At 42.8% G+C, this 12,225-nt stretch overlaps 1 protein-coding gene across 6 annotated transcripts in view; it reads right to left on the bottom strand.

Annotated features, from left to right (window-relative positions):
* hdac5 (histone deacetylase 5) overlaps nucleotides 1-12,225 on the bottom strand; it is a 55,357-nt gene that overhangs the window by 12,909 nt on the left and 30,223 nt on the right. For 3 of the 6 annotated variants that reach the window (XM_074695795.1, XM_074695794.1, XM_074695791.1), the window contains 13 exons: nucleotides 9,029-9,115; nucleotides 8,493-8,728; nucleotides 8,210-8,354; nucleotides 8,013-8,118; nucleotides 6,555-6,688; nucleotides 5,743-5,874; nucleotides 5,516-5,625; nucleotides 4,065-4,181; nucleotides 3,814-3,925; nucleotides 3,615-3,728; nucleotides 3,328-3,521; nucleotides 3,126-3,244; nucleotides 2,843-3,038 (listed from right to left, as the gene is read on the bottom strand). In XM_074695795.1, the coding sequence (XP_074551896.1) occupies nucleotides 2,843-3,038; nucleotides 3,126-3,244; nucleotides 3,328-3,521; nucleotides 3,615-3,728; nucleotides 3,814-3,925; nucleotides 4,065-4,181; nucleotides 5,516-5,625; nucleotides 5,743-5,874; nucleotides 6,555-6,688; nucleotides 8,013-8,118; nucleotides 8,210-8,354; nucleotides 8,493-8,728; nucleotides 9,029-9,115 (1,802 nt within the window). The remainder of the gene's footprint in view (nucleotides 1-2,842; nucleotides 3,039-3,125; nucleotides 3,245-3,327; nucleotides 3,522-3,614; nucleotides 3,729-3,813; nucleotides 3,926-4,064; nucleotides 4,182-5,515; nucleotides 5,626-5,742; nucleotides 5,875-6,554; nucleotides 6,689-8,012; nucleotides 8,119-8,209; nucleotides 8,355-8,492; nucleotides 8,729-9,028; nucleotides 9,116-12,225) is intronic. The other 3 variants (XM_074695796.1, XM_074695793.1, XM_074695792.1) reach the window with 2 other exon arrangements.

The following is a 12,225-nucleotide window of genomic DNA, read 5'->3' as shown; positions in this document are numbered from 1 at the left end:
GACCGTTGACGATGCAGAGCATAGAGCGAGAAGTCCTGGCTCCATTGATCGCTGACCACATCACTCCGCAGACACTTCATTGATAAAAAACACTGCAGCATCTCTCACAGCTGTGAGGAAAAAACTGAATGACAGCCCTAAAAATTCTCTTCTGTGTGTGTGTGTGTTTTGGGGTGTGTGAGAGTTTGATCTGTGTATGTGTGCGCTGCAGAAACACACACAGACTCTGAGGAGTCTATATATAGGGGGTGTTGCTGTGCTCCCTGCTGCGATCTCTGTGACTCATCATGTGTGGGTGGACACACACACACACACACACACACACACACACACACACACAATTGAAGATATACAGACATACAGCAGCACACACTGTGATGAATCCAGTGGTTGAGTCACCAAGTGGTGATGTCACTGCAGCGTCAACAATTGTGTGTGTGTGACGGTCAAGTTCCCCTTGACACCTGCGGCAGGCTCGTGTTTCCTGCTGTGTGTCTTCAAGGAGTTCTTATCTCTGCGGTAAACGTTTGTGAGTGTCCTTCCGGTGACAAAAACTTGATAAAAAGAAAAAAAACTCCACTTTTTATTCTATATTCAGGATGTTTGTCAAGACAGTGTCGCATGTAGGTGTCAAAATCTGAAGTGTTGTTCAATTCATATTCAAATCCCACCTTTTTCCTGTTCCTTTAAAATGTCAAAGCTTCTTCCGATGACTCAGCCTGCACTTTGTGCAAAAAAAGAAAAAAAAAAAACATCGAGTCAAATGTGACTTTACATTTTGGATTGATTGATTCATTCATTCCTCCGCCGGTTTGAAAGCTGCAGCATCCTCAAGATGAAAAAAATAACACCCACAGTAAACACAGATCAGATGTGCGTTTCTGGCTGTGATGAGGCGACAACGACTGGAAATCAAAACGAATGAAAGAGTAGAGAGTTTTTTAAATATTCATATACTATTTTATAATATAAATATATTCCTTTGGTTTTTCACTCATTTATATTTCATATGTATTTATGTGGACCAGCTCTTGTAAGGGTGCTAGAGGGGTCATAGGAGTTTGCCCAACCTGCCCACATGTGGTTTGTGGATCTGGAAATATTTTGAAGTAACTTAGGGAGGTAGCCCCAGAAATATGGACTTGATGACCCGTTGTTACGGGCTATTCCATCTCTGTAGTCTTAGACTCAGAGGTCAATCAAACTCTTCAAGGTTGGACTCCTCCAAGGCTGCCCCGTGTCACTGATACTGTTCATTACTTATATAGACAGGATTTCTAGGCACAGCCAGTATACTGAGATGCTATACCATTGAGGTGAAGAGAGAGCTGAGCCAGAAGGCAAGGCCCTACATTTCCAGGTCAATCTACATTCCAACCCTCACTTCTGGCCACGAGCTGTTGGTAATGACCAAAAGGACGAGATCGTGAATACAGGCCTCTGAAACAAGCTCTGCAGCGCATCTGGAATCAGACTCAGAGATTAGAGTTCAGAGCTCAGACATCAGACAAGACCACGACTCCTCCACATCGAGAGGAGCCAGGTGAGGTGGTTCGGGCATCTGGAGCGAATGAATCCTGGACGCCTCTCCAGAGACCCTGGAGTAGACCAGGACACTCTGAGTGCCCCCAGAGAAGCTGGCAATAGTGGTTCGGGACAGGGGACACTGGTCTTGGCTGATGACATTGCAGCCCCTGCGACCAGGATAAGTGGTGGAGGATGGATGGATGAATTCATTTATGTGTTTCATGTGGTTGATTTTATTGACTACAATCTCCTTTTTTTACACATTACACATGAAGACCTCACCCAGATTTATGAGGATATTCTGGAAAATGTAGTTTTTCCTCCATTGTGGTCTTACATGAACACATTAATGTAGTTCATGATACAGAAAAGGTGGGTTTTCCAAAATGCCTACATGAGGTGTTTTTTTAAAACCTTAGTTTGTTGTCAGCTGCAAAATTAAAAGCACCAAAAGTCCAAACAAAGACTGACGGTAAGGAAGCTTTCCCAGAGTGAATGGACATGTGACACTCGCAGCTATGGCAGTTCTACGTCAGGTTTGATGCACTTAAACGTAGCAGAGTACAGTCATTTCCAAAAATCCTTCATTCACTGTTGCCTACATTACCCAGAATGCCGACAAACTTAATCTATTTCACACAAAATATCCAGACGTTTTGGGCAAAACCAGAACAAAGAAAAAATTAAGGCAGTGTAGATAATGATTTGATCTGCTTGTAATTCTGTATATTTTTGACCTCCATGCAAAGACCAATTATTGTATAACCTCTCTGTTTCCATCCTATAAGACTTTAGAAGAAGAGAGGAGCTCTCATAACCACCATGCTTCAATATTTTGTGTTAATACACAAAGACTCAGCAGCTCAGGGCTCCTCCATGTGTTAAATCTCTCAATGTGAGGGTGATAAACACCTGAAGCTATTCCAGGTTAGGACCAAGGTAAGAGGCCAACCGAGAGCTCTGATGAATCAGAAATCTAACACACAGCAACATCTGTAAAAGAGCAAACACAGGCAGAAAACAGCTCAAGGTCTGCGGATGATTCATCAGTGTGATTCATTCCTCTGTGGGATGAAGCTGCGTAACCGAAACGCCCCGAGATTAAGACGAGATCTGGGACTGGGGAGCAGATCGAGCTCACCTTTTGTAATCTAATGTGCCCCCACATCTCAATCAGACGAGCTCCTCTAATAATCCAAGGGTAGCGTTTGAGTTTAGACACCGTGCGCAGTGGAGTGTTGATGATGATGATCAGAAGATATAGTGTTTTCTAAGTTTGGAGAGCCATCCTTTGAGAAAACTTCCAAAAACCAACCTGTGAGTAGCTGCCCCTCTCATCTCCGTCGCCCTCCCTCAGCTGGATGATGTCTTCATCTTCCTCCTCTTCCTCGAGCTCACTTTCGGTGCTCTCTCCCTTTACGTGGACTTCCCTGAGCTCCTCTTCTCCCTTCACCTGCGCACAAAGACGCTCTGAGGAGTGCGTGCTGTCGTCAGATCCCTCCTTCTGAAGCCTGATTTGTGAACGTGAAAATCACATTGACGCGTTTTGGTTCAACACAAATCGATCACTTCAAGAAACTGATTGTACAAACTGGCACCTGTGTAGACTCATCCCTTCGTCGTCCTCCTGCATGTCGTTGGTCTCTGTCAGCTCCTCCTCTGTCTCCTCGGGATGTGTGGGTGGTGGTCTTGGAAGCTCCGCCCCCTTTGATAGCATCTAAAATCCAAATAATGGTTAAGTGAGCAAGAATCCACATGTGCGTATCTGTATGTGGTGTGTGTGTGTGTGTGTGTGTGTACCTTGTAGTGTTTCTCCAGGAAGTGCTGGTGTTGCTGTTGGACCACCAGCTGCTGCAGCGCCTGAGGCGACTGGGGTAACGGTGCGCTCTGCGTCCGAGCCAACGGGCGATGGCGAGGCAGCTTATTGACAGACCGGATGCCACTGGACACGCCTCTTTCTGCTGTGACCAGCGGCGACTGGCTGTACATGGGAACTGATGTGTGTAGAGCAGAAAGTTAGAGGCAAACATAAGTCCTGCTGTGATTTTTGATGCAGTGTGTTTTAGTGAGTGTGTGTTTGTGCGCACCTGCAAGCATTGCAGTCTGCTGTCTGGCCTGCTCCAGCAGTAACACGTGCTGCAGTAATGAGGAATGTGCAGAATGAGAGCTAGGGGGCGGAGTTTCCACATCATGCCCCACACCTGCACAGAAACATTGTTGCGTTAACTCTCGTATTCTCTACCTCATAAAAACATGTGGTTAAGCTTTGAGTTATGGTGAACTCACCTGCAGGTAAGGAAGATGTCGAGAGGAACTTTCCTGTTAGGGCTCCACCCCCTCGCAGTGATTGGATGGCTTGGCGTTCAGCTTCCTGCTGGGAGGAGAGTTTCTGAGGACCCTGAGACGAGAGCAAACACTCATGAGTCAAAGCTAGAGAAAATTCTGTTCCTGATACCTGAATGGTTTTCAGCTGGACTGAGATTCTGAAAAATTTAATTTCGAAAAAAGAAAAAGAAAAAATATCTTCAGTGACTCACCGTGATGTGCGTGTTTGCAGGGAGGCCAAGGGAGATATTTGGCAAAGAGGGTGAGGTGTAGAGATTCAGAGGGCTCAATGTCCCATCAGCCCCCAGCGTCTGATGGAGAGATCTCAGCTGCAGGGAGGAAATCAGAGGGATGAGTTTAGGTGTCTCAAGTGAAGTGAGTCAAAGCGGAAAAAAAGAAATGCATATTTAATCAACTATTGTACAAATATAAACAAAAAAATAGGGTTTAGATTTGATATAAAATCTTCATAGGGAAAGTGCTTTATGTGTTTCCACATTTGAAGACCTCTGATGTGACTAAACCAGGATAAAAATAATTAACTTATAAAGCACAGCAATATGTACACAAAGGTAGACTTATTTACTAATGGTCAGCTTTATTAAGAATTGTTTTTTTTTGTTTTTTTTTTTCTAAATTGGCTTATTGGTCTTTTTCCACCTGCAGGGGGTCATGGGACTTCAGCACCACTATATTGGTAGCTGCAAGCTGAGGAGTTTGGGAATCCTTGGTTTAGTCAACTAAATGAACACATCTTGAGTGGGACACAAACAAACCTTTTGTCCTCCTTCTATAGCCATCACCTCTGGTTGCAATTATGTCTGGAAAGTGATTTTAATTTAGTTTGCTAAAGTCTTATTCTGGCTTTAATGATGCTATAAGGAGAATCTGTTTTAATTCCACTCTCTCGCCACCTTGTGGCCCGAAGTCTCCACACAATGTCGTAAATTACTTTTCGTGAGGCGTGTTTGTTTGGGAATTAAATGGAGATCAGATCTAAACATATTTTCTTTGCTCCAGAAAATTTTTTTACTGGATACAACGCGCTGAGGTTTGGTTTTTATTAGTACAGTTATGTAATGCCAAGCCGGCTATATGTTAGTGACTTCGGCAGCCTGGTGCTCCTACGTATCTGCAAGCTAACATGACAAAAAGTAAACACTGTCAGTTTGTAAGTGGTTTAGTAGATGTCTATATTAGCGCAACCCGGTGCTCTAAGACGTGTCCGTAATGTGTAACGTCAGTAAATCCTGGTTAGCTATGTCCTGCCAGTCATCTACCAAGCAGAGCTAACGTAACCTCACTCTTCATTTTATTGATAGACTCTCAAGTTTGAACAGACCACTGCAGAATAACTGCTGACTGTGGATTGGAGTGGACATTATCACAAACAGGTTAGCACCTGTGTTATAGAGTGATACAGCCTGAGCTAAAGGCTAATTAGCCTATAGCTGAGGCTGTATCTTTCAAGATCACTTTCAAACTCCTCGCAGCCCCTTTAACTTAGTTTTATTCAGAATTTAAATTTCTAGTTCTGGGAAGAAAACACCAAACAGGTGTGAAGCTGGAGCTCCAGAAAGAAGGGTTGATGAGTGAGTAAGTGACACATATATCAAAGTGGCAGTGTGTGTGCACGAGAGTTTCTGTGTTTGTGTGTGTGTACCTCTGTCTGTATGTTGGGGACGGATCCCGTGTTGCCATTTGCAATGGCTGAGTTTGAACTGTTGGGACTGCTGGGACCTGAACCTGGAGCGCTGTTACAGAGAGAGGACACTGGAAGGAGAGAGACAGTCATTCTTAATTCAATCAAAACAGTTGTTTACAGATTTTTCCGTCTGATGTGCATGTTTTTCAGAAAGCTGTGACAGAATCTCTGTGTGTTTTTTTCACCTGATATCTCGATGGCTCTCTTCTTAAAGGTGCTGATGACAGTTCCGTCCTTCCTGCGGAGGAGTGGAGAGCTCCGCCTCTCCGCCACCTTTTGCTTCAACCGTGAACGCACCTTCAGGTTTGGCTCGGAGACTAAGAGACAGAGAAGGAACGTTAACTGCTAAGTTTGCAGCCAAAAAACAAAAGCTGCGATCACATTTTGGATCTCTGACTGTCACCAAAACTGTGAGGAGGAAAATGTGGAGTGTAATACTTAAAGCTGTTAATTAAAAGTTGTTTTGGGGTAAACTGGAAAGCAGAATTTTTGTCAGGATTAATCAGATCTGAACCTGCACCTCATGATGTGTGATAAGTATGTCTGTAGCATGGTTTTGTTGTCAGGTGCGGTTGTATCAAGTGTTTCTCAGGTGACTTGAGGTGTTTGGTGTTTTGCCAACCGGAGACAATCAGAGCCTTTCTGGGGCACCAGCTGTCGGATAATCCTATATTACATTTTACAGGTTGAGAGCTTAATACAGGAAGAGCAAAACACACCTCTAAGTTTTATTGGTTTAACATTCCTGAGCCATAATTTACCAAGATGAATCCAAAAACCTTGAAGTTTTGACACCGGTTACCTTCTCACTTTGTGCAATCATCCAGTTAAGGACGGATCTAATTCAGCATGAAATTTCCTTATTAACCACATTTAAAGTCAGGGCTGTCTGATCTGTGTTCATTTATTTGATGCTGTATTTTTTTCTGTGGTTAATGAGTCAGAATTATTTTGCCTAACTTCACAGCTCGAGGTCACAACTCATCCCGTCTCCTACCTGTTTTGCGAAGCGGGAAGTCATCTTTGCCCTCGTAGTTGCCCAGCAGAGGGGGGAGTTTGTAGGAGGGAGGGGTTCCTGGGGTGTTGCTCTGGGGCGGAGAGCCTTGATCCAGGGAGGTGTGTGGGACTCCCCTGCACATCACATGGAGGAAGGCCAGTAAAACAGTTTTATGACGTGACGAACTAAGCAGCAGCTCTCAAACTGATCTTTGTTTACCAATTTTCCCACAATGCCTTTTCTGTTTTCCTCTTTTCAAAGAACTGTAAATTCTGCACACAGGTCACACGGCTGTGTAAGATGAAGTCTGTTTTGGAGGGTGCCTAGAGGTTCAAACTTTATTCCTGTGTGTAAACTTTGTTTCATTTAAAAGTAGGGATGCACGATATTGGATTTTTGCCGATATCCGATATGCCGATATATCGAAACCCCTTTTGGCCGATGCCCGATATGCCGATAATCACAAGTTTGTTTGTTTTCTTCACTGTAAAGAAAGCTAAGTCTATCCTGTACTGGAATTTATATGTTACTCTTATTGTGACGGTCTTATTTGTTTAAGAAACGCACATAAAACAAGACAAAAAACATTTGATTTTACCATAAATAAGAAATGTATTATTTTTTCAAACTCAAGACATTCAGTATTGAAATACAGAAAAATAATTTCTGTAGATCACATGAACTTTAAATGTACAACGCATTTTTAAACATAACCAAGTTGCATATGATTATTTTAGAGCTACTGTAACAACCTGGTGACAGACACAGAGCTCTGCAGTGCAAATAAATGAAGTGCTACATTTTATTTAAGGAGCTTATTTTTCAGATGGAAAATAATAAAAATCCTAACTGAATAGCACCTTATCGGCTGTGCATATCGTCAGAAATTTTCATATCTGCCGATACCGATACACGTGTTTTTAAACTTTTATCAGGCGATACCGATATTGTGCCGATAACATCCTGCATCCCTATTTAAGAGTCTTTTAAATCAGCTTTCATGTGTAAAAAAATACATGGACGTTAGATGATGGGAGTCTAAGCGACTGGCTGATAAATCTACCAGCAACAAGCTCTGAGTTAAGACCACAAATATTGATCCTCTATTTACACCTGGGCTGGCAATCCCCTCACCCCCTGTAATGTTATCTGATTTTCATCCAATCAGGAGAGTTAACTCGTCCAGCCAGGTGCAGAGAGGGTCTGTGTGGGACCTGGTGTGACCTGGAAGGTGTCGTAGTAACTTGCAGTTGTACAGTCGTGCGTCTGCCGGTGAATAAGTTACGGTCAGTAGGTTTGTGTGACAGCTACACAGTCTTCACACTAAGCGAGTGGGAGTTGGAATTTACAGTACCTTAAAGGGGGATTAACAGTTACATGGATACTTCAGAAGACTTCAGTTTGTGCCTGAAATTGTGTAATGTGGCTCATCAGCCCACAGAGAGGTGTGATCCTCACCAGCACTTTGGGGAGAAGGAATGGTTCAGTCCACCAGGACCAGGCTCTTTCTTACTGAGGAGGAACTCCTGCAGCTTCAGCTTTACTTCTGTGCTTGCAATAGCACCTTCAAACACAGAGACACAGAGAGAGTACATGACGTTTAGCAGTGCTGGATCAAAGAGGAACACAGTGGTAAGGGCAGCAGCGTGACCTACTCTCTTTGCCTTTCTCTTTGTTCCTCAGCAGCAGCAATTGTTGCTCCAGTCGATGTTTCTCCTGCTCTTCATGTCGCTGCTGCTCCAGTTTCCTCTTCTGCTCCATCTCCTGCTGACGCTTCGCTGCCAACAGCTCCTGTTGTTGCTAAACACACGAATACAAACATTTCATTTGATGGAAAGCAAACTGAGAAGCAGACGAGCTGTATCTCAGGTGCTTCTGTGTTCAACGTGTTATCCAGCTTAGCACCTATTACTGAGTCGATAACACTTGACTGACTACCTTCAGGTGTTCCTGCAGCTGTACTTCATGTTGTCTCGTCAGCACTTCGTGTTTTTTCTGGAACTCTGCAAACAGCAGCTGTTTCTGGAGCTCCTGCTGTTGTTTCAGGAGGACCAGTTCCTGCTGGAGCTGCTGCTCTCTCATGACCGTGTCCACACCAGGAGCAGACAGAGACCCCACCCTGGGCTCTGTCCGCAGGTCCACTGGGCCTCCTCCTCCCCCTCCTGGACCCCCACCTGAGGAAGAAATGCAAAAGAGAATGAGAGGAGAATTAACCCAAATAAACAGATTTTATTGTTAAATCAAGTTAGTAAACATGATGAGCAGTAAGATGAGCAAACTACTCTAAAACTGCTTGTATTTTGTAATAGAGTCAGGTTGGACCAATTCTGCTGCAGTTTCAGGATTAGCTAATCCACCCAGGTGATGTTAATTCATTTATTCAATGAGAAGAAATCATGAAATCAAACGTTTTAAAAACAGCAGGCCCCCAAACCCTCAACACTAGCACCACCAAGGACTCTTAGAGGACTCACCGCCTTCACCACCTCCTCCTCTCTGCTCGCTCGCAGTTCCTACAGGGCTCTGCATGCCTGATGGGAGGCTGCTCTTCACCTCCACTACTGCGGGACATGCAGAAAGAGAGACACAGAGAGAGATTGATTAGTCTGGAAAATGTTATCAGACTGTTACATCACTCGTTGCACACACACACACAGGCAGATCTCCTTTTCATTCATAGTGTTGTAAGGCGTGAGGGACACAGCGACCTGCTGCCTAAATATAGCTCCAAGCCTAGCATTAGCTTAGTTTTCAATAACACTGATTTAGTATTACCCTAGTGTCGCCTTGGCATTACGCTAGCCAACGTTCAGGGAGACCACACTGAAGGGCACTGCATGAAACTGCTTTCACAGAGAGTTTGGTAGCATCTGGTATAAGAAGAAGAGGGATGCAGGAACAGGCATGGAAGACTGGCACTTCATTTGTACAGAGACATAAATGTGGTTTCCACTGGATTTTTCAACTCATCATTATTCATTAAATACACACACAGAGTCTGCAGGTAAACAACGCCAAAATAGTTAGCAGAGCTAGCAACACCAGCCTTCAGTTGTGCTTGCAAGTTCACATCCACAACAGTGTAACCAGACAAGGCTATAAACAACTTTAATCACATTCATTAGATCAACATATTGACCAATCATTCTATGCTGCCAGATGATGTCTGTGTTCGTTTAGATCCAGGTAGTAGAGTGTGAAAGCATTATGGTGATGGGCTCACCAAAGCTAAAGCCATGGCTGACAGCACATTGCTGTGCTAAAGCTTAGGTATGACTAGCACTTTGAGCCCCCAATGAGTTTTTTTTTTTAATATTGCTCAACAATACAAGACAATAACATAGAGAGTGACAGACAAAAGGTTATGAAGTGGTGATGGCAGTGATAGGCTAATTGTGGCAATAATGTAAACATAATAGCAAAGATCACTTTAAAAAATGATAAAATTATTATCATTTAGTTTATTCTAGGGATGCACAATATTGGATTTTTGCCGATATCCGATATGCCGATATATCGAAACCCCTCTTGGCCGATGCCGATGCCGATACCGATACCGATAATCACAAGTTTGTTTGTTTTTATCACTGTAAAGAAAGCTAAGTCTATTCTGAACTGGAATCTATGTGTTACTCTTATTGTGACGGTCTTCTTTGTTTAAGAAACACACATAAAACAAGACAAAAAACATTTGATTTTACCATAAATAAGAAATGTATTATTTTTTCAAACTCAAGACATTCAGTATTGAAATACAGAAAAATAATTTCTTTAGATCACATGAACTTTAAATGTACAATGCATTTTTAAACATAACCGAGTTGCATTTGATTTTTTTAGAGCTACTGTAACAACCTGGTGACAGACACAGAGCTCTGCAGTGCAAATAAATGAAGTGCTACATTTTATTTAAGGAGCTTATTTTTCAGATGGAAAATAATAATAATCCTAACTGAATAGCACCTTATCGGCTGTGCCTATCGTCAGAAATTTTCATATCTGCTGATACCGATAAACGTGTTTTTAAACTTTTATCAGGCGATACCGATATTGTGCCGATAATATCGGCATCCCTAGTTTATTCCTCCAGTAATTATGGTGCTGATGAATGAGGGTGACATTTAGATAACTGCCATTTTCCATTTTTTTCATAATTGCTTCATTTTTCAACACATGAAGTTTCTACATGCGTATTAGAGGTACATTTTTTTAAAATGTTTGCCTTCTCTTTCTCTGCTTCTAAAACTGAAACAGTTCTTCTTGATGCCCCCTACAGGCCTGAAGGACTTGTGTTGGGATGACAGGACATGCAGCATCTTCTTGTGCTGTTATTTTGTTTGAGCTTTCTGTGAATTTTGCTTGTATTTCATAAAACTGCATCACTTGTGAATGGATAGAAATCTGTGGAGTGGTTGCAGCTCCCCGTGCTCACAGTTCTGAAGCTGAGATGCTTGGGCGTGTGTAAGGGGAAGTGAAAGGACAGGAAATGGATTGATTGATGAACTTTGTTGTTAAAAATAAAAACTATAGAGAACAGAACGGAAATAGAAGTGGTGTAAAAATACAGGTGGATGTGAGACGGTTAATTAGGTCTTTACAGTATCCATGTATAATCTAAGACTCATCAGCGCTCAGATCGGAAGCTCCCTATCAGCTTAGCTCCTCCAATCAGCTTACCCTGATCACACTGATCACTTGTGTGTGAGTGAGACAGGTGGATAGAAAGAGAGTGAGCTAGCGAGAGTGTGTATGACGTCATTTGGACTATTTCCTTTAGTTGCAATGTGCCAGAGAGGAAATACAATTAGGACTACCCACCGTGTAGTCTGACCTGTGATCTTTTTATACCAGGTGCTCTGATTGGTCACCTCACTCCCTGGCGCGTCCGCTCTGCTTTCTACGTCACGTGGGCTCTAAGATAATCAAACAGTAACTTCCACAATAAGGCCAAGCTCATTAGGCCTGTCCTCCAGGGCTCGGGCTAATTGGAAAGGCAAAGGTTTCATCATGTAAAGTCTTTACTATCTTTGGCTACAAACTGACACTCTGTCATCAAATCCCTTTACGTTTTGGTTTTTGTCTCTGCTGTACACCCTGTTTTTCTGTTGTTGTTGTTTTTTTATCCTGAACTTTGTTCTTTGGAACATCAAAATCCAAACTGACAAGAAAATAGTGAATTCTGCCTTTAAAGATTTTACATTCAAAACAAACAAAAGGCTGAAAAACATGTTTAAAATAGAAAACAACCACTGAGGAGAACATGGGGGCGGACCAAAACTCTAACATACGTCTCTTCAGGATGAACACCGGAATAAAGCCAGACACTCAAGTTACTAGCATCTGTTAGCATAGCTTGCCAACAGTAACAATCCAGGACGCTTAGCCTGTTACACTTCTGATCCCAGCCCAGCAGGAGGCAAGGAGTGGAAGGTATAATAATGATTACTCACTTTGTGACATCACAAGTTGAGCAGATTATAAACAGACCGAGGGTGGAGCACAAACAAAAGGCAGTGTTACCTTCAAACTCAATGGACCCAAAACTATAAGTAGAATTACTCAAAACGTTTTTCTTTCACCATGAGTCCCCTAAGTTCAGTTTTTGACTTACTTCCTTGTTATACCCTCTTCTGTTTTGCACCAGACACATTCCTGGTAAGCATAGGCCTAC

Source organism: Halichoeres trimaculatus, unplaced genomic scaffold (assembly GCF_033239565.1).
Source record: "Halichoeres trimaculatus isolate MK-OKI-2021-1 unplaced genomic scaffold, fHalTri1.1 fHalTri1_scaffold_20, whole genome shotgun sequence".
NCBI classification, from domain to species: Eukaryota; Metazoa; Chordata; class Actinopteri; order Labriformes; family Labridae; genus Halichoeres; species Halichoeres trimaculatus.
Note: the sequence above shows the minus strand (reverse complement) of the source record. Positions and strands in the feature narration are given on the sequence as shown.